At 38.5% G+C, this 26,263-nt stretch overlaps 1 protein-coding gene across 3 annotated transcripts in view; it reads right to left on the bottom strand.

The window, feature by feature from the left end:
• Positions 1 to 26,263, bottom strand: part of stim2b (stromal interaction molecule 2b) — a 73,667-nt gene that overhangs the window by 5,354 nt on the left and 42,050 nt on the right. For all 3 annotated transcript variants that reach the window (XM_041779316.1, XM_041779317.1, XM_041779318.1), the window contains exons 3-10: positions 9,709 to 9,820; positions 4,418 to 4,529; positions 3,161 to 3,276; positions 2,881 to 3,058; positions 2,571 to 2,748; positions 2,305 to 2,466; positions 825 to 925; positions 187 to 425 (exon numbers count right to left, since the gene is read on the bottom strand). In XM_041779316.1, coding sequence (XP_041635250.1) covers positions 187 to 425; positions 825 to 925; positions 2,305 to 2,466; positions 2,571 to 2,748; positions 2,881 to 3,058; positions 3,161 to 3,276; positions 4,418 to 4,529; positions 9,709 to 9,820 — 1,198 coding nt within the window. The remainder of the gene's footprint in view (positions 1 to 186; positions 426 to 824; positions 926 to 2,304; positions 2,467 to 2,570; positions 2,749 to 2,880; positions 3,059 to 3,160; positions 3,277 to 4,417; positions 4,530 to 9,708; positions 9,821 to 26,263) is intronic.

Here is a 26,263-nt window from a genome sequence, read left to right as displayed (position 1 = left end):
AAATACTTTTTCATTAACAAGGTCTGTTGTTGTATTATGAATGATTACAGTGTACGCAGATGATGCCATTTTAATCTCAAATAGAGGTTTTAAAACCGCCGCACTGAAGCAGATGTATCTAATATGAGTGTTTTTCTTCATATGTTTTCAATATTTGTATGTTCGACAAGAACTAACTTAACTCACTTGTAAACTGGGGAATGATGGGAGGCGTGTCCTCATCCAGATCATCCACTCCCCCCGCGATGGGGTATGGAGGTACCGAGACCCGTGGCATGACCACCCAGCTGTGGTCTGAATAAAGACTTGCAGTCAAGCTTGGCAACCCCGAGTTGTTGACTACAGGAAAGTTGCAAAGCTTCTCGATCTGCTGCCAGCGATGAAGCCGCTCCCTCAGGCATGCCGTCACTTCTGACAGAGCTTTTCTAAAATGAAAACATGAATTTATTCGCGGTGGTGATTCTACTCCTGATGCTAAAGTAAGACACTGAATTACAGAAGCGGTATAAAATAAGTTTTATTTCTAGGAAGTACAACAGCAAGTTCAGTATCTGTGAGACTGTTTTAACTGGACAAGTGCACAAACAGCAGTACTCACAGAGTTTGTATCTATATGAATATACATGAGAACAACAGCCTTTGAGCAAAACTTGAGCCGTATTTTTTCTAATAGAAGATTTCCATATTGGTTTCCAATGTGGCATGAGAACCTCTCTTGCTTTATATCCTATCATGAAACATCAAGGACAATGTCTAGGTGCACACATGCATATTTCTTATTGCTAAAGCACTGGACACATGTGTGGGTTTAGTTGTTTCCTTACTTTGCTTCTAGTATCTTGTGGTCCACCTCGTCCAGTGATGAACTGTGGGCTACATGAAGAGTTCCAAACACAGAACTTCTTTTCTTTTTTATTTTCTCCGCCTGAGATATAAAAAAAAACAGAGTTGACACTCATTCACTATCTTTAAAATTTGTCATTCCAACATTTAAAAGATGTTGTCACTGCTCTGAAAGTTCTTTAGTATGACCTATAAATTGTTAACAGCTTGGCTTGAATAATGTCTGGCAATTTATCAACAAAGAAGCAATGTTAGTAATTCAAGCTTGACAAGATTAAAGATACAAACTCAGCAATACGGTACTGTGCAGAACTTTTAAGGCAAGTCTGGGCCAAAAATTGATGCTAAATTAAGGCGTGTTATAGCGAGTAAGCATGCCTAAGGGCACCATTAGTCGGGAAGGAGGATTGACCCAACCCCAGTCATGCTCCGGATGTCCTTGCATATTACCAGCAGCATGGGAAAATAATCTGTTGGAAAACTAAAGTGCCTTTAAGGTGGCATGAGTGGTGGATATGGTGAGTAAGCATGGCCTATGGTTCTGCCTGGGCCGGTAGCATCACCAGGGGTGAAAAGACCCGGACAAAATAAATGTCATCAAGCTTGACCTTGGCTGCTGAATCGCACACATACATGTCTACATGAGTCATGTCTGGCCACCCTTCCTCCCCCCTCTCCAGCTCTGGGCCATGACAGATTGGGCCCTATGATGAATCCTTACTGCCATACATGCCCTTAACGTATGCACAAGACCGTGTTTCGGAAAGTTAGTACATATGTGTAAATAAATATTAACAATTTGGTAAGAAAGGTATTTCAATACATAGGACATGCTGACTAAAGTGACACAGAAAGTGTTGGAATATTAAAATTTGCTTCTACAACTAGGTGTGGGCACACCTCACTACATACTGAAGATGATTTGATATTTAATAGCTCTGCATGCGCTAGGAGCTTCATCCCAGGAATAGTTTGGCAGTGCAGATGCTAAAAGTACTGGCAAACATTAAAGACTGACCAGTCAACTAATGTAATCTGTGGTAGTCTGCCAGTAAGAATAAGGTGTGGTTTATTTATATCTGTCTAGCTTCGCCCATAGTGATGAGAATTCTGAGATTATTTTGGGGATTTTTTGCTTTGATTCTGATAGAACAGCTGAAGAGAGAGAAAATGCAGAGAGAGAGTGAGGGAAGACATGCACCAAACAGCTCCCACTGAAGAACCCCAACAACCTAAACATCTGCTCTAAAACCAATCCAGTGATGTATTTCCTGCAGAAACACGACCTTCAGAAAATTTGTGAACGTAGTTTTTGGTCAATGGTGACTTATTCCTGTTTAAAGACAAGACTGAGCTTTTAAACCTATCTGGTTTTACTGATCCCAAAATAGTGGAAGAAACTAGAAATGCAAACTAAAGTCCAAGGTCTGAGGAGGTTAAGTAAGTAAGTCATGATTTTACCTCCTCTTTGGCGACGCAGAGTTGAAACTCCGCGCTCTGTTTCTTAATGTTGTAGTACTGAACCTCCACCTCATGTGTGAGCTGGAGCCACTTCTGAAGAGCTTCAGGCACCGACCGCTCTGACTGCATCTCCTTCTCCGCTCGCTTCAGAGCCTTTCGTACCTACACAGTTTGGGTTTTTTAACAGGAGTTAAAATGTATTCACTGATGATCCATCCACTGATTATTAGCGTATCATAAAGTGGCAGGCCAATGGGGGAACATACCTGCACAAGCTCCTCCTCTGCATATTTAAGGCGGCTGAGTTCACATTCAGCTCCTTCTCGCAGTTCTCGGAGCCTGTGAGCCTCTGTTTTGGCCTCGTTGATCTCGTCCCTCATCTTTTCCTCCAGGTTTTGCTTTTCTACAGCCACTGTCCGGTTCTCCTCCTGAGCCTTCTCCAGCCTGGAAGGAGAGGAGAGAAAAGATAATGTGGAGAACTGAGTCTGGAATAGTCTTGATTTCTATACGCTGGGTAATCGTCATAAGATCAGAGCACAGGAAGTAAAAATCTAAGTTTCATCTCCTGAATCGTACCGGCTCTGCAGGTCTAGAAGGCTCTGCTCAGCATGTTGCAGGCTCTCCAGGTCCTTCATCATCTGAGAGATGTGCACCTTGCTGGACTTGTTCTGCACGTAGGCAAACCAGCAGCCCCCGACACCGATGACGATGGAGACCATCAGGACAAAGTCTTTCATCCAGTTATGCTGTGGACCTGCAGAGGGAGAAAAGCTTTAAGGTTCCTTAGTTTTCTGGCTATGGAAATAAAGGAATGTGCAAAAAGTGTGTTTCTGAGTAAAATGTCTGCATTACTTACGTAGTGGAGGTCCAAAAAGCACTGCGTCTAGTGCCTTTAGGTTTAATTTTTGTTTATGTCGCTGATCTAGTATCTTCAGCTGCATTGACATAAATGACGGTTCATTTGCTGCTATTCTGAAATATAAAAAAAAAAACAACATCATAGTCTACGTATATTGAAGGAGGTAGATTTAACGTCAAGTATGCATTGACTTTTCAGTGTTTACAGCAGAGTATTCATGCTTGTTTTTTTTTAGCATTTTTAAGCATATTTATCACATAGAAATAGGCATTTTTAATTGATGTAGACATTTTAGTGAAAATATTTTTTCTTTTGTACCCTCAAAATCGTCTTATGCCAATGTGGATAAAATCTGTGATTAAATTAGTTTAACATTAACATTTCTTAGAAACATTTTTAATACAGCAGCTTAAATCAATATACAGTATTATCTTCTCTGTGATCAAAATTAAGTTTATTTTCAAGCAAGTGTTGGTCAAATATGCAAAGAGAAACTGGTTTGGCTTCTTGTTTTTAAATTAACCTCCATCTTAAAGGGCTCAGACAACATGGCAGCCTGGGGAAACTATAACTGCCTTCGCTGTGACATCATTTCATGAGTCAGCGCTCATCAGACCTGAAGGGTAACATGAGACCCCTCAATAATCCCCCCGTTCAACCCCATCTCTATACACCCCGCCCCTCTGTCCACTCATGCCGTACATGCAGTTTGCAGCGCGTCACATTCCACAAGTGTCCCTCCTTCTGTAACGTTGTCACTCGTTCTGTTTTATTAACATCTTGTCTGCACTGTAGGAGGGAATTCAGGGAATATTTTGCGCTTGAAAAATAGTGATTAATTATACCACAGGGTACACTGCAGTAAATAAGGGGGGAATAAGGCTTTTGTATGATGCCAATGGAGACACATTAAGGCAATGAAGCTACCTGTTTCTGAAGCATGTTTTTCCACCTGTGTTACCTTTTATGGCCAGCAGTGGGCAGCATCAAACAGAGCAATGAAACCTAAAGCTGCCTTTGTGTATTGTAACACAGACCATAATAGTTTGACTGCTCATAAACACACTCCACTGCTCAGGAAAGACGATAAAAACCAGGAACGTCTTGATTAGAGGCCATTACATCTGCTGTGAAAGTGCAGAACAAAAATAATGAAGTGTTGTCGTATTAAACATTTATAAGACAAAGGGGATGCGCTATGTGAATGCACAGATGTGAAGAGAGGATGATAGTGTATAGGTGAGATGCACTAACCGAGGTAAAGTGTTTCCTGTGACCCTGAAGTCTCGGAAATTCTTCTCGTACTGCGGCAGCTCCACCGACTCCTTCAGCCACTGCACCGTGTGGTCCACTGTCCAGTTGTGGACTAGATGAGGAGAAAGAGGAGGAGAAGAGAACAAAAATGGTCATTATTACAGTAAAAAATAAATAAATAAATAAAAATGAAAGAGCATATATGTGGTAAAAAATATGAGAACAACTCTTTCTTGCTCACCACTTACAAGTCAATGCTACATGCAAAAAGGCCAAACTTAGTTGCAAATCTTCACACCCAAATGCTTTTTAAAGGAAAAAAGTTTCCAAGGTTTTAAAACAAAAGTACCCTTTAAACAGAGAACTGCTCATTAACACAAAAAATAGTATGGCAGCAATCAAAACATTTATGCATGCAGACCTGGTCAAGACAATCTGCTGAGGTTCAAACCGGATATCAGGATGGAGAAGAAAGGTGACTATTGGTGCCAGACAGGCACCAGAAAATATCTGTTGAGCAGTAGTTCTCCAGGCCAAAATGCCTTGTTGATTACCAAGGTCAGATAATGATCAGGCTAATATAACCTCTTGTTATAATTGAGACAGTTACAGAATAGCACAACTTTGAAGCAGATGAGCTCCAGCAGCAGAAGACCACACCACTCCTGTCTGTAAGAACAGGAAACTGAAGCTACAGTCCACTCAGGCTACCCAACATGGGACAATAAGAGATTGAAAAAAAGATGTCTAGTCTGATTAGTCTCAGTGACTGCTGCAACATTTAAATGATAGAGGCAGACTTTGGCGAAAACAACTTAAAAGCCTGCCAGACCACCAACAACCATGGCACGTTCAAAGTCACTTAAACCAGTAGTTTTCACTTTTTTTTATTTGCCAAAGGAACACCTAAGATGAGGCCAAGTTCTCAAGGCACACCATATTCCTTTCCATGCAAAATAGCCTCTTTAACACGTGTTACATAATCTTTAGTACACGCTTGTACAAATGACCCACCTAGACTTGGCTTGGTGTGAGCTTGCTGCCGTATAAATGGCTGATAAGATACTTGTGTTGATGTGCAGTTGAAAAGGTGTACCTAATAAAATGATCAGTGAGTGTATAGATTTGTATTAAACGACTGTTGAGTCGTTTATACTGTGGAAGCGGGGATATCATGATTTCAGAATTTTAAACTTTGATACAACACAAGTAAAAATCAAGCAACTTTATACATGTTTCCATATCACAGCAAAAATAAAGTCAGAGGAACCCAATGTGGGGTGCTTTTTTGTTTTGGATTATCAAAAACAGCAAATTGTCTAAACTGCACAAATATTTAGCCACCACATTTTTGTGCAGAAACACATTGGTGTCATTTAGACCAGGAGCTCCCAACCTTTTATGGGCCTCTCCTACTTAAGAAAAGCTAAGGTCCCCAGGACCTACATGGAAAAAGTACATTAATTAAATTATCATTAATTTACGGATTCTTTTTTCCTTAAGTCAATAAGTTGAGATAATCAGTTTAAAATTTCTAAATCCAACAGTTTGATTTCCTGTAATTTTTGTTTTTTTCCCCCAAATATTTTGCCTTTTTTGCTCAAAAATTAAGAGATTTTCTTATTTATCTTTCATATTGGCCCTGATATGCTGTCATACATTATCATACATTCATTACTTATAATAAAAAAAAACCTACATATTTCAGTTCTTCAGTTTAGAACCACTGATTAGGATGGTTTGCTTAAGATTTTTGCTGGGACTTATTCCTTTTTGAAGCACCTGACTGAATTTAACCTAATCATCAAAATAACATAGAAAGAATCCCTGACAACCACATATGGGGAAAATATAGTTTTAGGTAATTAAATCAAATCTCATTCAACCTAAATGCCTGGCTTTATATCTTAGCCATAAAATAATAAAAGATTAAGCTACACTGTTAAAACTTGCATTCGATTTTTTTCAGGATTCTTACATGTTGTGACCTTCCGAGGGACAACAGAAAAAAAAGAAGCTTTCATAATATTCAGTCAAGTGCATCAAAAGTTACATTTATGTTTATTATTGTCTTTTATTAATAGATGAGGCACTTGTATCTTTAACAACCTTGAACTACTCTTAAAAGAAATGTTCGACCTGTAACAAATCATGGTTTAAAAAGTGACCCCCCCAAAAAAGCATTTAAAAGCTTTTGTTTTGAAAATTTACAAAAATCAAGTTCCTCATTTGAAATGGGGCTAAATAAGTGTATTATTATGTGACTGGCAGGCATCCTGCAAAACCCCACTTCACTAAAACCAGCTCATAAGCATGTATGAGACTTGAATTTAAATGCTTAATGGATTCAATTCTCTAGTTAAAAAGCATTGTATGATTCCACGTGTCACATGTACTGCAAAAAAAAAAAAAACAGGAAAAAAAACCTTTTAAGTCCTAAAATATGTACTTGAAATGATGGCATGTCTTTTTTCAGCCTGTAAAAACACTGCAAACTTGTTCTGAAACCACTTAGCTCCACACATTTTCACAGTCATAAACAAACACATGTAAAGCTGACAGTGACAGATTAAGGTGTGTGTTTGAAGACTGATGTGTTTTTAAAGCAGAGGGGGTCAAAGCTTGTCCATATTTGAAATTCAAATCAGTGAGGAAACATGAAAAGGAAAAAGCTTTTTAATGATTTGCTAATTACAGTAAAAGGTTGAAACCAAACTGTGTAGTGTCATTTACAGGCAATAACTGTGTCAGTAATCATGAAAGAAGAGAACTTGCCTCCAGCAACTTCATAATTGAAATAGTTTCAGAAAATGATAGTCAAAGTTACATCCTTGAGTTTCTGTTTTATCTTTATGATATACATTTACATTTGTCATGGAAAATAGAAAACAGAACCTTTTTTGGGTGGGTATTCCCTCAGTGTACTTCCTTCTGTGTGTCTATAAGTGCCAAACACTTGCAGAAGTTCACTCCATTTGTCGGGAAGTTTTGAAGTCATTTGAGGCACCGACAAAGTTTGTCCAACAGGCTTGTCAGACTGGTACATCAGCCTGTCAAATGAATGTTTTACCACACCTGTGACATGTGATTTAGTGTATTTGTACCAGAAAGTGTGTCACCTGTGCTTTTAAAAGCAAAACAAACTGACATTATTTAGTTTTTAGCTCTGAGTATGGAAGCCCTTAGTGGACATGCATCGACATATCTGATATACTCAATTATGCCTTGACAACAAGTAATTACCTCCACCAAGGAGGTTATGTGATCAGATGGGTTTGTTCGTTTGTTTTTTTGTTCCCTCATTTGTTGGCAACATAACTCAAAAAGTCATGGACGGATTTTCATGAAATTTTCAGGAAATGTTAGAAATAGTACAAGGAAGAACTGATTAGATTTTGAGACTGATCTGGACCACCGTCTGGATCCAGGAATGTTTTAAAGGATTCTGTACTAGTGGGAGATAGGGCTAATGGGGGAGGTCTGCGCTGTTACCACTTTACACCAGGAGATGGCTGACATGAGTAACTTATTCAACATTTTGGAGTTTATAAAGTTTGAAAGACGCATGCCCAGTTGAGGAGACAAGTCGGAGCATAACAGAGAGAAAGACAGTGAATTGTAGCGAGAATACTCACAATACTGGGAGGAATAGAGAAATATTCACCCTCTGACATGACTTCCACATGTAGCGAAGCCAATGCTTTGCCTCACTGTGTCTCCACCCCACCGGGGAGGGAGTAATTGCCGAATTACATTTTGGGAGTGATCCGGATCACCGTCTGGATCCAGGAATGTTTTTAAAGGATTCTTCACTATTGGGAGATAGGGCTAATGGCGGTCTGCGCTCTCTGAGTGCTTTTCTAGTTTATGGTTGTTTTCTTGAGATTGTGATTTATCATCTCCAGATCTCACTTGTTTTCCAGTGAAGTAAGTTAGTTGCAGTCACTTTCTCTGAGTCTTGGATTATTTTCCCGTTATCTATGAAGGGGTGACAAAACTGGTTTTCCTGTCACAACAGATCATCCAGAGACAACAAAGTTTGATGAAGGGTGAAGAGTTGGGAGGGTCATTATCTATCACTACATGACTTAAGATAAGTTACTCCTTTAGTCTATTTGTGCTTTTGCACTTGACACTTGAGTGTGTGGTATGCAGAAGGACTTCAACACAATTTTTGAGATGCATGACTGATTTTGACATCAGGCCAAATTTCAGCATAATTCTGCTGATGATAACTTACATAACAGCCACTAGCAGCAGCGTTTGAATGGGTATGAGTGCTCTAACGTGTAGAAAGCACTTGTGGACCACAAGTTGGACCACAAAAAAAAAAAAAAAAAAAAAAAAAAAAAAACAGCATCCCCCTTCTATCATGGACTTGGTGAATGGTACATGGACTTGAGCTTGTGTGGGGCTTTTTTATTTGTCTGAATACTCTTAGTGCTTTTTATGGTTAAACGGTTAAACTAATCATTAACAATTTTCAGCAGTTGTAAACACTACAAACCTTCCGAGAATTTTTTGAAAAGTCCTGCCCTCCCCAGATGAATGTAAAATATATCCATGCTATGGATATATGAAAGTCTATGTGGTTTGTCAGGTTGTGAAGTTGATTTATAGAATGTATTTATTGACTTTAGACTACTTAGTCAATCACAGTTTTCTTTTTAATTTGAAATAGGAACATCCTTTTTGATTGTGGCAATCAATATAGTATTATGAGTGATCATAAATGATGAACACTATTTGTATGTCGTAAACAAATAAATCAACCTATTGCAAAACCTCAGCCTCCAATGCCATGAGCCAATCACATTTCTTCTTCTTACACAATGCACTCAGACATCTGATTTGAAGACTTCCATAGAAAAGCATTAGAAATGTTTGGGAGCCGAACTCTGCCTTGAAAAAACGTGCAGAAATTCTTTATTATCTTGTGATAATGAAGCAGATTTTCATAGTGCATTGTTCAGCACTCTACTGAAGCCATCATTGCACCTTGAACGATTCATATCAGTTCTGCAAAAGTGTGATCTGGGTGTTCCCATCTATTAGTTCACAATGCATTACAGCTTTGCAGAAGTGTGAGAAAGCATGACACTGTGGGAGCTCCACCGACACACACCTGCACTTCCCCGCTAGCTCTGCTAATCCTGTTCTTGCCTCTGTTATTACCTTTGAGGCACGATGAGGGGGTCACTTTCACCATTAGACCTCTGTGACGTTCATAGTGAAGCAGAAATGCACATATCAAGGCTTGAAACGTCACTATGGCACATTGTTTTGTTTACCTTCAGAGGTCTTCCAGCCCTTCCACAGCTCCTCCACTGTGATGTGCTGGTCTTCACGGTGCAGGTTGTTGTGTTTGTTGGTCTGCTGCTGCTTCATGTCTTCTATTATAAACTAGAAACACAGAGAGACACGTTTAAGAGACCAGAATGACCAGAGCATTGCAGGTTTGAAACATTTTACAAAGCGCCTCTGGGTGGTACAGAAGGTTGTGTCTGTGTATGTCCATGTGTGGTTGTGACAGAGCAGTGGAGAAGTTGGCTTTTCCTAAAAGTCTAGTTTTGGATCACACACACAAAGACACACACACACACACACACACACTTTCTTTTCTCTCTCCTTTCTTCCTTTTAGGGACTTTGAAAAGAGAAAGAGACCCATGGCGGAGGCACCACTTCCACCTGCATGTGCATGTTTGTGTGTGTTTTTAGTTTCCGGCTGTCCTCCTTTGGTAGCTCAGAATTAAATGCCCCTGCGGAGAAAGCTTCAGCAAAGGAACCCACCAAAGGATTGCCAGAAAACCAGCAGCATGAACAACAAAGAGCATGGCTGACAACCAGACACCTCAAAGCATTCATCTTGTAACAACGTGTGTGTGAGGCCTTGGCGGAGAGTTGAAGCATAATTCTTCCTGTCTGATCGCACACCCTACATGCTAATGACAAATCAGCTTTGATATGAATGCACTGCCACTTTGATTGATGATTACCTCTGCTCTATACCATCCTTACTACAAACATGCATAAAATGGCAGCATTGTTCAACGTTATTTTTCTTTTTCATGACAAGATGCTACTAATGAGACTAGTTTAGACTCTAGGTGGAGATTTAACTACATTTTAGTAGACGGTTACATTCTGCCATGCCTTGTTTCCACTTGCACACTGTAATGACTGGTGTCCTGTCAGTACATATAGAGATGATGCCTCCCAGTGTCAGACCTAAGGAAATGTATTTCATTGACGACCAAACTATCTCCGACCACGAGGGAGTGGCAAATTTGTCCAATTTCATCATAAATTAAATTATCATTAAAACAAAACTACAGTGATTTGCAAACCTACATTTAATCAAAAACATCACCAAGATATTGAATGTTAAAGCTGATAAACTAACATTCTCAAGGATCGGGTCAGGTCAGGCATGGGAGCATACACGGGTCAGCATATCCCTGCACAAACCTTGGACCTGTACTGCTCTGGCCTCCTGATGGCCAGCATCCAGGCCCATGCCCTGTCTCTCCATGCATCCTTCCAACTGCCCCCCTCCACGATGCATGCAGTCGCTCTCCAGCATCTGGACCAGCCCACAAGGTTCTTGGCATATGCACCGAGCTGGACTAGGCCCGGGAAAGTGTGCCAGGTTCCGGTAAAAGGGCAACTGCGGTTCCCATATCAGACAGCTGACCCTTCCCATCCCTGCTCTCCTGAGAATGTCGGTATTTAACACGATCTTGCCAATGATACCCAAAGCGAAGTTGTCACAAAGGGGTCCAGTCGGTGCCTTTGGCCATCAGTTAACATCCAGGCCTCACAAGAGTTGGGGTTGGGAGAAAAAATGGATACAGCACAGTATCGTGATATTTTGTCTGGTGATATATCGTATCGTATTGTACACCAAGTATTGATTTTTTAAAAATAATAGCTAATACGAACACAATTCTATGATAATGGGAAAAATAAAACCAATTGTTCGGACAACAGTTTGTCCAGTGAGGCCATAGAGCAGGAGAGAGTTAGTAAAACAAACATGGCAGCACCAGGGGAAGGACATTAGGAATGCAAGCAGGTCATGAATGAGATGGACATGACACATGAGGTTTGCAAGAAGTGCGACATGAAAATAAAACACCACGGAAATACAACAAACATGAGGGCAAGACCAATGCTAAATCGGCTAAACATTGAAAAAATAGTATAGATCGCAATATATCACAATGTATGGTATCGCAATACTCACTGTATTGTAAAATGTTTAAAATCGCAATAATATCGAATCCTAACCCAAGTATAATGACAATAATAATAATAATATCTTGAATTTATATAGTGCCTTTCAAGAAACCCAAGGAAGCTTCAAGAAACCCAAGGACGCTTATTGTATCATGGGGTCACTAAAGATTCCCAGCCCTCACTGTGAGGGCTGGGAATCTTTGGAAGGAACAAGGACTTCAAGACTTTTGTCTGCATGCTCAAGTCTGGGAAAGCCATCAGCAAACTCACTGCCCCATGCGAAAGTCCAAGTCCACAGTAGATCCCAGCCTTGCAGTCAGCATATCGATGGATTACGCTGCCAAGGTAGATGAACTGCTCGACAACTTCCATGCTCTGACCACTCAAAAACACAGATTCAATGTCAGCATCCAAGGCATCCCCAAATACCTGGATCTTTGTTTTGGCCCCGGAGACTTGCATTCCCAGTGCTACAGCCTCTTAACCCAGCGAGTTAAGAGCCCCCACAAGAATATTTATGGTCTACATAAGGATCCCAGCATCATCAACAAAGTCAAGATCAGTGATCTGGACATCGCTAAATGTCACTCCACAGTGCGCTGCCACAAATCCTGATCTGGGCACACACAGTATCCAGTGTCGACCCTCCGGCACAGTCCTCAACACTTGTCTATATCATACTTGTGCATTGTTTGGATAAAAGCATCTGTCTTAAAGGCATATTGGATAACAGAGAGGATATATCTCATAGGGATTAATGGACTCTCTGTTGGCTAGCCTTTGTGCAAACACACAAGTGAAGACATCAGAGTTAGCATTATTTTAACTTTGATTAAAGAGAAACTGTAATTCAAAACAAATATTAATGTGGTTTCATAATTACCTTATTTAACTGGCAAGGCTATCTTGCTAGACAGCTACTAAGCACATAAAAAAGCTACTTCAATAGATGTAGTTTAAGGTTAATGCTCAATAAACTCCTATTAAAATGCAGTTATAATACATAAATCAATGAAGAGAGTGTAATGGTGTACATTTATGCAAATACATTTGTTTTTTAAGATTTTCTCCAAGCATCTTCATGCGTATATCTCATATAGTGTGTAAGAGAAACTGTAAAGTCCGACAGCACATGTCCAATGCCCATATAACACATTCATATTTAACTTTTCAATCACAGGAGGGAAACCTTAACCAGAGTTAGTAACAGTTACGAACATTGACTGTACATTAACATGTCCCTGTCTCCTCCCCTTGTACAAAAGTGAAGCTAAAACACCCCTGTGACAGGCAAAGATGTAATGCTTTGGTGATGAAATATGAAGCTGGCACGTGCCAGCTGGAATAATTAATCCCCAGATTTGCGTCTGTGCCCCATCATCATGATGACAAGACAGAATCAGAGTTTGAGAAAATGTTATTTTACAGGTTATTTTACACTATAGAGTGTGTCCAATTTCCCATTTGTTCACATGGAGGAGGTGGGGTTTATGAGCCTTAAACTTCAGCCAGTCAGCAGGGAATATTTTGGCTTCACTCCCACGCAGCTGTTTATACGTCCATCTTAACATACAGTCTGGGGTTAGTATTAGTTTAACATCAACACCAGAAAAAGGGAACCTACAGCAACAACCTCCAAAGTAAAACTCCAACTTACCTTTCTTTTTAAATTCTTTATACATATGGATTAAACAAAAAAGATAAAATTAGTGAGTGTCCTTGAAATTATTATTGTTTTCATTAACCAGGTTCCTCCTGCCTCTAGTCTTTATGTAGAGCTAGGCTAACACTTCAAAGCTCCTTCTCATTAGCATAGCTGTTGTTTAAATAATTTTGTCTTTTCTTTAAACTAAATTTCATGTCTTTTTTCTGGGGCTCAATCTGATTTGTATGTTTAGCTAGATTAATATTTCCTGATACGGATGGTGTTACTTTTGGCTAAACAATTAAATGCTCACTTTAGTTTGGCACCACCAGAATAACTAGTCATAAAACACATGACAAATGTTACACTGCATCCTCACAGTATGGGGAAACCAGATGGTGTGGTGGATAGCACTTACATGCTCACTGTCCACACTGCCTTGTGAATTTCAGCTATTCCTTGTAAGAAATATGGCATCTAGCATTTTAATCTGAATGCAGAGATACAGAAGTGTGGTGCTTTGTACTGACAAACCTTTGGCAGCTGTAAGCCATATAGTTCTGCCTCTGTGTTAACACAAGTCAGAGCATAACATTTTAGGGATATTATAATTGCACAACTGTCTCCACTTTATAAAACAACCTGAAAAGCTCTGATGAGAGAGGAAAGTGAAAGAAAATCAGTCCTCCTGTCCAGCACTTCTAGTACCTTCTCATCTCCCTCTTCCCTTCTTCCTTGTCTGTGTCAATGCAAGGGAGAAGAAAATAGTATTGCAATGCATTACTAGCAGGCTTTCAGGACCGTGGGAATCAGTAAAATCAAGCTGACGCACTGCTATAATTGTTGACCCTGACTGCCCATCAAATATTATTCGTACAAGAAATAACAGAGTCACCTACCAGGAGACAGGCTGAAGTGCCTGTTCTGTACTTGCTCTACTACCTTGACTTAAACAAGAACAGTGAACAGATAGCAGTATAGGAGCAGGGCATCTTGTATTTTTGACAAGTTGTATGTAGGAGGAGTCCAGTTAAACCTGCCTAATAGAGCAATGGCACTCTCAGCAAGGCATGAGGACGTTAGCCTTCCATGCTAGCATTGCTAATGTTAGCCACACCTGGAAAAATAATCTGATATTGCTCCCAACAGATGCTGTGTGCCTTTAGACTTGTTGAATAAATGTAGCTGTTTACTGACTGTTTCCTGAGAGCTATCTTCACTTTAGTCCGGTTCCTCTTAATTCAATTTGCGATTTATCAGCTTTGAAATGAAAGGAATGGCTACTTCGTGCCACTTGCTACTAACCGTTACACAACAATGGAAATATTCCTGTCATTTTATTTGTGGTGCAAAAAGATGATGTCTAAAGCTAGTCAGTTGATTCTGAGAGACTCAGACCAGTCATACACACAATTTGGATCACAGTAGTTACAGATCAATGACTTTCACATGTGATCTGATAAAGACAGAATCCGACACAGCTTGACTCTGTCATGTGCCTGTGCTGACATCGGGGTTATTTGCAATGCTTGACAAGACAAAATCTTTTGAAAAAGCCCCAAAGTATTGAAAAACAGATCTGTAATTATAACAACAGACATGCATATAGCCAAAGCTGTCATTTTTTAACTACATGGCGTTTCTTATATTGGTCCTACTAATTGAGAATGAAGGATCGACGCTCTTCCTTTGTGATCAGAACATTTCTAAATTTGCTTCTTTGAGACATACACAGTATACTTAAGCATAGATTTATGAGTGAAGATGAGACATTGGACCAAAGTTTAAAATTAAGCGTCTCAAAAAATAATAATGGAGAACCATTGAGACTAAATTGTATGTCAGTGCGATTCATGCCTGGATTATGCTGGAAAAAACAGTCAACCGCCCATGTTTAGAGAAGGATTAATCACGCCAGCCTGTGACAGGAGGGTGTTCCCTCTGGTGATGTAAAGGGGTTGTATCAAAAGTCCACTTAAAGCCAAACACACAAACATTCACACATTCAACCTGCATGTGACTGCATCAGGTTGGTCATGAGGAAACACAGGAGTTAAGGCAACTTATGAACCGCCTAGGTCCTTGTTACCGTGGCAATCTCTTGCTGACTAGATTGCATAACCATATGTGGTTGAGCTTCAATGGCAGATAATAAAATCTGAGACTTCAGTTGAATTAGACTGGAAAATACAAATCCCTAGAAATATTTGCTTGTCTTTTGTCTTGATTTCAAAAATTACAAACAACTAAGACTTTAAACTTAAAGTCTGAAACTGAATGGCTCACATTAACAACATTCACTTACATTGTAGTGTTAATAAATTATATAGAGAATACAACCTTTTTGTTTCACCACTTAGCTTTAACATGTTAGCTTGCTTGGATCAGCCAACTAAGCTAAAAGAAAAGTAGGGTTGAGGCAGAAGGGAATGTCAGGATTAGCTGTATCTGAAGTTAAAAAGCCAGCAATGCAGTTACAGTTTATCCCAAGTACATCTGAATGTGTTTTAGGGCTGCAGTAACCAATTCCTTTTGTAATCGAGTACTCTATCGATTCTCCTGGCAATTAACCGAGTACTCTAATAAGAAATATTGCATTTTTTCAACAGAAGTAGTACTAGACAAATGAGAAAAGAAGCTGGGTCCCTTATATGAACTATTTCTATTCTTAAATTGGTATTAATAGGTTCTCTAAAGAAAATATATTTTACAAAGTGCAATGAATTTCTGATGGTGATTTACATTTATTAGAGTTAAAAGGAAAGGAAGTCAATAATTACATTAGATTATGCCATACTTGGGGTTTTAGGGATCCTCTCCCAGGAAATTTTTGGTGCCAACACTTTATTTCTTCTATTGAAGTTTATTTATATTTTCCAATTTGTCATAAAGTTAAGGGAGCAAGCTTACAGCATGGATGTATATGGATACATGACTGATTTAAGCAAAGCCTCGAGGCAATTAATTCGCCTCAAGGAATTTTTTGAATCGACTTACTCGAATAATTCGAGGAATCGTTTCAGCCCTAACGTGTTTGCTATAGTTCATCACATAGATCTAAAAATCACCACATTTCACCCAAACACAAATGTCAATTACTCGGTAGCACTCATCGAAATATTTGGAAACCAACCAACCAAACACTGTGGGGATACTCCTCAGCAGCCAGCCCTGGAAGGCTTGTAAAGGTATAGGGTAAAATGAATGCAGCAAAATATAGGAAAATCCTAGAGGACAATCGTATTCAGTCTGCAAGAGAACTAGGGCTTAAAAGATGATTTATTTTCCAGCAAGACCAAGACCAGAGTCAAAGCCTAGACCTCAATCCAATAGAGAATCTGTGGCTGGACTTGAAAAGGGATGTTCATACCAGATCCCTGTGCAACCTGACAGAGCTTGAGCAATTCTGCAAAGAATGGAGTATCATTACCTCCGCCAAGGAGGTTATGTGATAGGGTGGGTTTGTTTGTTAGCAACATAACTCAAAAAGTTGCGGATGGATTTTGATTAAATTTTCAGGAAATGTCAGAAATGACATAAAGAAGAACAGATTAAATTTTGGGACTGATCTGGATCACCTTCTGGATCCAGGAATTTTTTAAAGGATTCTGTACTATTGGGAGATAGGGCTAATGGGGTAGGTCTGTGCTGTTACCACTTTACACCAGGAGATGGCTGACATGAGTAACATCAATCCCAGCAGCATTTTGTGTGTGTTTCTATTCAACGTTTTGAAGTTTACAGAGTTTGAAAGACAAACGCCCGGTCAAGGAGACGAGTCGGAGCGTAACAGAGAGAAAGACAGGGAATTGTAGCGAGAATACTCACAATGCTGGGAGGAATAGAGGAATATTCACCCTCTGCAATGACTTCCAGTTGTCCAGTGAGACCATGAGTGAGAGTGTCAGTGCATCTGTTGGCACCAGCAGACAGTGCTTCCACCATGACAGTCCACCCTTAGCGAAGCCAATGCTTTGCCTCACCGTGTCTCCACCCCACTGGGGAGGGAGTAATTGACGAATGCTGTGGTGGGGGGCACATGGGGATGGATCCAGGAATTTTTTTAAAGGATTCTTCACTATTGGAAGATAGGGCTAATGGCGGAGGTCTGCGCTCTCCAAGCGCTTTTCTAGTTTCAGATATGCAAACCTGATTGAGACCCAGTTGCAGCCAAGGGTGCATCTACTAATTTATTAGACATTACTTTGTAGAAATCTGTTTTTACTTTAACATCAAAGATGTTTTTTTCATCAGAAAAAAAGCCAAATTATATTGACCATGATTTATTTTTTTAATCAATAAAAGGGCAAAAAATCCAAGGGGGTGATTATTTCCATAGGCACTGCAGTTTTATTTATGAAAAGAGCTTCATAACAACATAAGTAGTCTTCATAGTAACATAAATAATCCCTCAGAAACTCCTCCTTCGTCCCCATCCTGAAAAGTTACTGAAAAGCTCTTTCAGCACATTCGTAGTGCACAAAATACTCTGGGAAGTCTTTACGCTTTGGCCAGAGAGTTTTCTTCTTTCACCTTCTTTTAACACAATACAAATGCAAATGAGTTTTCTCTGTGACATAACCAACCAGGAACCAAGTAAAGAAACCGGCTGTCCGCTGAGTCACTGCAGAGACCACAATGTGTGTAAGACTAGTCCAAACAAATGCCACACAAAGCCTTTAATGCTTAGCGTGCTTTATGAGGAGATCTGCTGGCAAAGGCGAGAACTAAACACACAATGGACAAGGAAATACAAGTCCAGATGAATGAATAATTAGATTAAATTGCTCTGTGATTTCTCATGTTGAAGTGGGTAAAATGTGCTAGATGCATTTAACGTTATTTGACCTCAGTTTCCTGATTAAACGTATCTTACTATACTGGAAAATGCATTCAATATAAATGATCCAAGTTAAGTATTTATATGTCAGACAAATTAAAGCTTTCTTTCCAAAGCATGAAAGTTAATGTAGCAATTTGGTTTTGCTGACTTGTCCTTGTGGGTGCAGTTTTGCATGTGGTCAAAGACAGCTTTGTGATGTTTTTTTGGAGTCATAGAAAACATGTGGTGATCTGCTTACACAAAGGTAACTTTTGTGGTCTGCCTGTGCTTCTTGTGCTTTGGATTGTGTGACAGCCTTGATAATATAAATAAAAATACTATATTTACATCACGTTTACACCTAGATATGATATTAATATGTCAACTAAAGCACTCTTTTTAACATGTTAGTGAGATAGAGAGCCTGAATCCTGCAGTCAGCTCTAAGCAGATGATAATATGCCCACGTAGCATTACAGACGGAGTCTAGCACAGACAGGGTATGACACACAGCAGCACACAAAGACACTTTTGTTCCTGTTCGAGTCCAGATTAGGGGGGAGCTGGCTCAAGTTCGAGACACTACCCATGGGCCTCTGCTCTCTCCAGCAGTCGGCTGTGACTCCCTTCACCCCTACTGCTATCAGCAGTATTAGTCCATCTGTTCACAGCTGATCATCTCATCTACAGAGAGTTAGAACATGCAGCGCTTATCTTTCATCATGGAACCATAATGACTTTCCTTTTAATTAAAAAGCATCTAAAATGTAATCAAACCCTCCAGTAATGGGAAACTGTAGAAAGGGGGAGCTTAAAATTGATTAATTTTAATCAAGATTTAAAAAAAAACTTGGGTAAAAAGTATAGAAACACAGAATCTTCTGGGGTGATACTTTGTTGATTTTCCTGAGGCTTTTCTTCACTTTTAAGAAAGTCTTCATCATGACATGACTCACCTTACCCAACATCAACATCTTTTTTCCTTAATGCATCAAAACTGCTTTATTGTTGCAAATATGAACAACATTTTTTGGGACTTGGTGAAACTACCCCTCAATTTTATCACGTTAGACAGGAGATCTAGACATGATTACTTCATTCAGTTTTGAAAATTAATTATAGTAAATATTTTATAACCTTTTGAAGTTCTAATTTAGTGACATAACAAACCATTTATTCAGGATTCAAGGCTGGTTTTAAAAAAATTCAAGACAGTTGACCTGGAAAAACAGGGAAAAATGTATGAAAATCTAAAAATAAGCTATAGTATTTCTGAATTATTGACTAAACTTTGTTTTTCCCAAGGAAATTGATAAACCATGTGGTTATTTCTTTATTTTTTCTGTGAAATTATTTCTCTTAATTCTCCGTCAACTTTCTCATCAATCCAGAAAATGCAATGATGCACCATACATCCTGGAGGGTCTGCAGCTGTTGACATTATAAAAAATCGTATCTAACTTGTGTAAATACACCACACTATCATATAGTTCTACTGGTTCCACTGGCCAGGGGGTGCAAGGCTGTCTTCTTTGAGGTTGTTTAAATAAGATTTGAATATGTTGACTAAAATCATGAAGACACACTTCCTGGAAAGTTAATACATTTGTTTGGCAGTTAAAGGTGAATGTAGGCCTCTTTTGCTGTGATTTTTTTAATGAAAACAATCAACACAGACATCAATTTTAGACAAAAATGTGTCGCTTTTATTCCATGTGGGTCCTGGAGAGGACAACTTATTCTGAGATATAAGTAAGTGGGCTCTGAGGAAAAGAGGTCTGGAACCTCTGATATCCTCCTGAGACCCTACATGTGCATCTGAGGACATTGCATTTTGGCTTTCCTGCAACATAGGAATACATTCTGCTATAGTAGGAGAAAAGTCCACACGCACATCCAACTAAGGTGGGCAGGTGCTGAGCCGCAAATGAGACTAAAAATGAACAGAAAAGCGTCTCGCACGCTGCAGGGCTCCAAAAACACAATTATTTATTGCACTAATGTAGTGACGTTTGGTGAGAATTTTTTAGATAAATGTCTGGAATTTACATAGAAGTTTAGGTAAGTTGCTTGGTATGTTGGGAGAATTTGCTTAAAATTTCGGTAATTTTCATGAAATTTTGGGGGGATATGTTTTGATATTTTGGAGTGTTTGATTTGAAGTTTAGCATAAGTTTATTTGGATATCTTTTTAATTTGATTGGATTTTTTTGGGGGGGGGGCGCTAGCCTTTGAAATTCTCCCTGAATTTTCATGAAAATTTTAAGGAAATTTTTGGATGTTTTGGGGTATTTGTTTGGAAATTTTCCATAAATTTTCCATAACTTGCTATGAATTTTGGGGAAATTCATATGTGTTTTTTGTCAATTTTATTGGAAATTTTGGGTGGAATTTGCCTGAAATTTTTCAGGTATATTCATTGAATTTGGGGGGATTTTTAAAAGATTGAAATCTTTAGTATTTTTCTGGAAGTTTTCTTAAACATTTAGGGGATGTTTAAGGACTTTTAAAATCGGATTTTTAAAAAAGTTCAAAAATCTTGACAGACATTTTTGGTAATGCCCTGTAAGTTTTAGGGAATTTGAGAGGATGTCTTGTGTTTTGGAAATCTACAATAATTACAAAGGACCTCAAGAACTTCTAGAAAAAAAGACATATGTTTTGTCAAATGACTTCCTACAGGTAAAGACAATTTTATTTTGTATTGTGCATTGAGATACGTCTATTGTCCTCATATGCAGGCATTTTTTTTATGAAGGGGCTAAGGTTTTGTACTTATCATGTCCTGTTTATCTCAAATAAGTGGGGGAAACTTAGAAAAAAACATTCCAAACCAAAGCACGGATCTTAGGAGGTTAAATCTGATCATTCTTGATTATGTTTATTCAGCATCCCCACTCATTGTTACTGTACCATTAATGCACACAACTTACAAGTATATCAGTTAAATGTGTTATTAGGACTTAGATTTATCTAAGTCTAAATTTTGAATTATATTTTCAGCATTTTTAAAAAATATTTAATGGTTTATTACTGTACATTGAGAGCAATACTAACCAGAGCCAATGCCTAAAGGCATTGGTTTCTGCTATGTGGCTGACTGATTAGATATTCAAATAAAGAGCAGTTGAACAGGTGTACCTAATAAAGTGATCAGTGAGTGTGTATACTTTTGGTTTCTAAATGTCTGGTGTACAGATACAGTGTGTGTAATTCCAGGTATATTTAATGCTAGTTTCATACTTCTGATTTGAGGGGTTTGTTAGCTGCTTTTATTGATACAGCAAGGCTCATCTGACTCATAAGACATAGACTTTATGTATAAGACCTCTAAACCCTCGGCTATCTACATATTATCCTTTTCCTAATCCCCCATTGCTGCAACACGTCTACAATTTCCAAAGTCTCTGAAGAAACAGGTGAAGATTTAACTATTACAATTAGGTAGGTCTCACATCTTTACATCATATACAGTACATCTTTAGGGTAGGGCAGGGATCTGCAAGGACTTAGTGATTTTAAAGCAAGAGCTCCCCACCCAAAGAGCAAATCAAAAGGACTTCCTTTCCTTTCGAACATCTCTGTTCCTCAAGCTAAGCTAATGCTAAGCTAATGGCATTCCTGTCATAATGAATCCAGAGACAAAATAAGAGTTTTGTGAGTAAGTTGTAATAAATGTTGAATTCACAAGCTCCGTATCTCTATTCCAAGCAGTAGGTTGTAAATAAAAAGTCTCTCTTAAATGCTCCCTCCAGAACATTCCCAGACAAGTCAACAAACACCTTCTTGAACCTTCTGAGATTCCTTCATCTAAAGATACGACCGAGACACTCCTCACGCCTCCTCAGATTTCTTCCTTTCATACCCGCCGAAATATTTAAACCTTACAGTATGCTTTCACAGATGTACAACTCCCATGCTGGCCTAATATTTGCAGAAAGTACCCCCAGAAGCAGTGCAATCACCCCTGTCTGTGACGTAGATTTGCTTCTTGTGATTTCAAAGTGATGCAACACGATCTAGCCGAGCGTCTTCTTGGCAGGCAGGCAGTGTACAGCCCAGCACCCTCAGCAGAGGACGTGCACCTGCCATCCCCTGTGACTGTGCTCAGCAACAGACTCCCAGACGTCACTCAAACCCACCCCAGACGACGACACCCGGATTCACAGGGTAATAAGAGACAGGATTACGTTTCACATGATTACAGCTGGAGGTGATTACTAATAAAATTCTTCCATGGTTGTCAAATTACAGGGAGACTGTAAAAAGGTGATTACTTTTAATTTTAAGGCTATAAATATCATGACAAGGTTTGAGTTTGAATTTATTTAGGGCAGATGTAGTCTGAGGCCAACAACAACATCAACATGGAGTTGCTTTGATATTTTATGCAACTTAAAATGTGACCATTTACAATATTTATCCAGCCACTTTCTTCTTGATATCCTCACAGTTTCTAAAGCAGAATCATTATAATAATGTTTCGATGCTATACTTAAGGTTTTCCAATTTGTAAACCAAAAAGAATATGACCGATCGCTTTCATTTCACTGCTGTTCACATTAAAAGAAACTAAAACAAAGGAAAGGAAAATCTTGAGGAAAAGACTGTATTTCAAGCAAAACAACTTAATTACCATCTGTGGATAAGCTACATCACTGACAGCTAAGTCATCGCATTAGCATTGTACTACAATCACATTAGCTTGTTGTTAGCAAATACACTTCAAGCACAACGTTACTATAGACAAGAAAGCAAGCTAACAGTACAGTTAGCTAGAAGAACTGCTAGCTATGAATTTTACACCTTTAATCTATCTACATAAATAAAAGGTACGCAAATTTTAACAAAGGAAAGTAAAAATCTTGAGAACATTAGGCCATATTTCAAGTAACACAAGTGATTAGTTATCTTTGGAAAAGCTAACATCATTGACAGCCAAGTCATAGCATTAGCATTAAACTACCAACAGTCACATTAGCTTGTTGCTAGCCTAAACACCAAAGGAATACATATAGTCACGTGATGTAAAGACAGATTCTAAGTGTGGTGGAACATCAAACTAACCGTTAGCTTAGCATGTTTTAAAAGAAGTATGTGCAATGCATTTTTGGACACAGTGTGATATGTTACCATATATAAGTTAGAAAAGTAGCAGTACAGTTTGCAATGGATTTTACACAATTTAATATCTTAATAAAAGAAGAGTAAAATTCTTCGGGACATCAGACCATATTTAAAGTAAATCTAGTGATTAACTATCTTTGGGCAAGCTAACATCATTGACAGCTAAGTCATAAGCAATAGCATCAAAACTAGCTAGCTCTCTGTCAAGTGTTAGGTTTGCTAGCCAATATTTGCAAATATTGTAGTTGTGTCCAAAATCAAATTTATTCACACCGTTCATACCAAATGTAACATCACATTAAGTATGGAGTATTAGCTGAATCCCTAGTATGCAAAACTCCCCAAATGTTGACAAGGTTGGCGAGGATTTCTTTAGCATTAGCACACCGGTCATGACAGAGCTCCGCACAATGCCTCTTAGCGGAACTCACCTGCTAGCCAACAAGCAGCAATAAAAATTATGTTGAAACATTTTTCAAATGTTAAATAACATAGCTGGGTTGTGACAAAAATATGACTTTATAAATGCATTCAAGGATAACTTTTGTCCGGTTGCCTTTTTTGTCTAAAACAAAATGTAATTATTGTGAATGATCAGGGAACAGACCAAGTCTACACTGTAGCATTGATATAATAACTGAATTTGACAAATAGTTATTGATATGCTGTGTTCTTTAATACTGCTGTGCTCTTGAATATAGCTGAGTAGAACAGCTACTCCTAGCTAACTCACTCTTTCACTGTAATGTTTTGCTAGTCAGTGTTAGAAAATAATGTTACCTTCGTTGCACAAGTTAGCTTGGTAACATTTGATCTTAGCAGGCCCTAATTAAATTAAATTTATAGTAATTATCTAGTAATTTCTCAAGAATAAGATGGTAATTACCTTAATAACCTGGCATTTTATCAAGTAATAACTCAGGAATATGGTATTATTAAGGAAGTGTTTTTCAGGTGATAATGTATTAGTTATGAAGTAACTTATTAGGTGGTTCTTTGCTTATTAGGTGGTATTTTACCTTAACCATAACTCTACACTATCCCTTAAATTTCTTGAAAATTATTCAGAAATGGCACACTTCAATTTAGTGGACTAAAATAAAGAAATTACCAGGGAATTATCAAGTAACTTGTATAAAAAATAATCATCTTAATTCTAAGAAATTACCTGGTAAAAAACTACCTAATAACCTGATTGTTTCCACAATATTATGAGGTTTAGGGTTAGGGTAAGGGTTAGAGGGTTAGGGTAAAATACCGTGTAACTACCAGAGAATTTGCTACAACATTACGAGACATTGCACAGTAATTAATACATTTTAACGGGTAAATCCTAGGTCCTAATATTACTGAGTTATTACTTGTCAAAATGCCTTTGTATTCTTAAAAACATTACTAGATGATTACAAATTATTACTAAAAAATAACTAGGTAATAACTAGGTAATTGTATAAATAAAGTACTTCTGTTAGCTACTGTTGGCATAAACTATAAATTGTTATAAACCCTTTCTTGTGCTAACAAATGGTAAGCTTTAAGGTAACTAGCTAGTCCTGACGCAACCATCGGTGTTTCTCTTGTGTGATCTTAAATCTCATTTGAGTTTTGCTGTCCATTAATGTCAGCTTTAAATAAATCAAAAAGTCATCAGCAAATCTGTCAATCTTTTGCCCAAGACTGACTTCTAAATAGCAACCAAAAATTATATTTCAAGATCAAAACACATCTTAATGTTTCTAGCCAAAGAAAGACAACACTGAAACTTACATGTATTAGCCAGCCTACTTAAACTATGAATGTACACTTGTTGCACAATCTCTAATATTAACGTTGATAGCTGCTCTGTGTCGTGACTTGTCAGTGAAAGCTGAATAGAACTGAGTTACTCGTTGGCCTCGTCACTTCCTTGTTTGCTCTCTCACCTCACCACTTTACATAAAGTGTCAATATGTTTAATCACACATGTTAATGGGTGCTCTTGTTGAACTGAGGTGTTTCATTGCTCTGGATCGTTTTCTGTGGTGTATGGTAAAACTCATTAATGTCTATGTGAACTGTAAATCATCCGTGCGTGAGGATTCAGCTCCTTCTTTTCAATGGCATTTCAAAATACCATTAAAAAGTAGTAAACTTCTTTGTTTGCTGCCAAAATTCATAAGAATAGTCAAATGGTACGTCTCCACAACGTCATAGGTGTGGAAATGAAAACAGTGTCTACGCAAGCAACAAAAGTCCCCAGCTTGTTTTGTCACAAGCTTGTTCAAAACAATCACATATCACACCCTTTACTGTCAAACCTAAACAGGTAAGTCCCAGGTGTCACAGTAACCGTACAGTACATCACCACACATCATTTTAACTGTCAGCTAAAGAATCTCTGACATGAAAGTCACGACAAACTGAATATCCCAACAACCACTAGAATGTAACACATACTGCCATCACCATCTGGGTGGACTAAAGCTTTCTAGTTTGGGGGGAAGGTCAGAGATGGATGGGTGGTTTGGCAGAGACGATAAGTGTCTGTGAGATCTTTGTTGTGTGGGTTTAAGGTTTCAGCCAGGTGGCAAAGAGGGTGAGGGGGTGATGAGGTCTCGTTCTGACCCTGCACTCGTCACCTTTCCTCATAACGCCTTTTGACTCATCACTGCCAAAAGGAGAAGGATGATTTTGTGAAAGTGAAAGTACATGGAGTCTGGCTATGAGGAATAGCGTTAATCTTATATTCTTTTTATATTCTTTTTAAGATGTTTAAAAGTCTAAGAATTTAAATCATTCAGCTGTTTGTGTTTCTGTATCCTTTCATCTTATTTCTGAGTAAGAACCACTTTTCAAGCCTACAGAGGATTATGAATCAGATCCTATGTGACTTTTCTTTGAATGCTTTTGGGTTCAGACGGAAGAAGACAAAAGAATATTTCCCATCATATAATGTGTTTGCTAATGTTATTTTCTATTCCAAAGTCAGTTCTGGAACCGACATGTAGTGATAGCAGAAAAGGTCATTAAAG

This window comes from Cheilinus undulatus, linkage group 22 (assembly GCF_018320785.1).
Source record: "Cheilinus undulatus linkage group 22, ASM1832078v1, whole genome shotgun sequence".
In the NCBI taxonomy this organism is placed as follows: Eukaryota; Metazoa; Chordata; class Actinopteri; order Labriformes; family Labridae; genus Cheilinus; species Cheilinus undulatus.
Note: the sequence above shows the minus strand (reverse complement) of the source record. Positions and strands in the feature narration are given on the sequence as shown.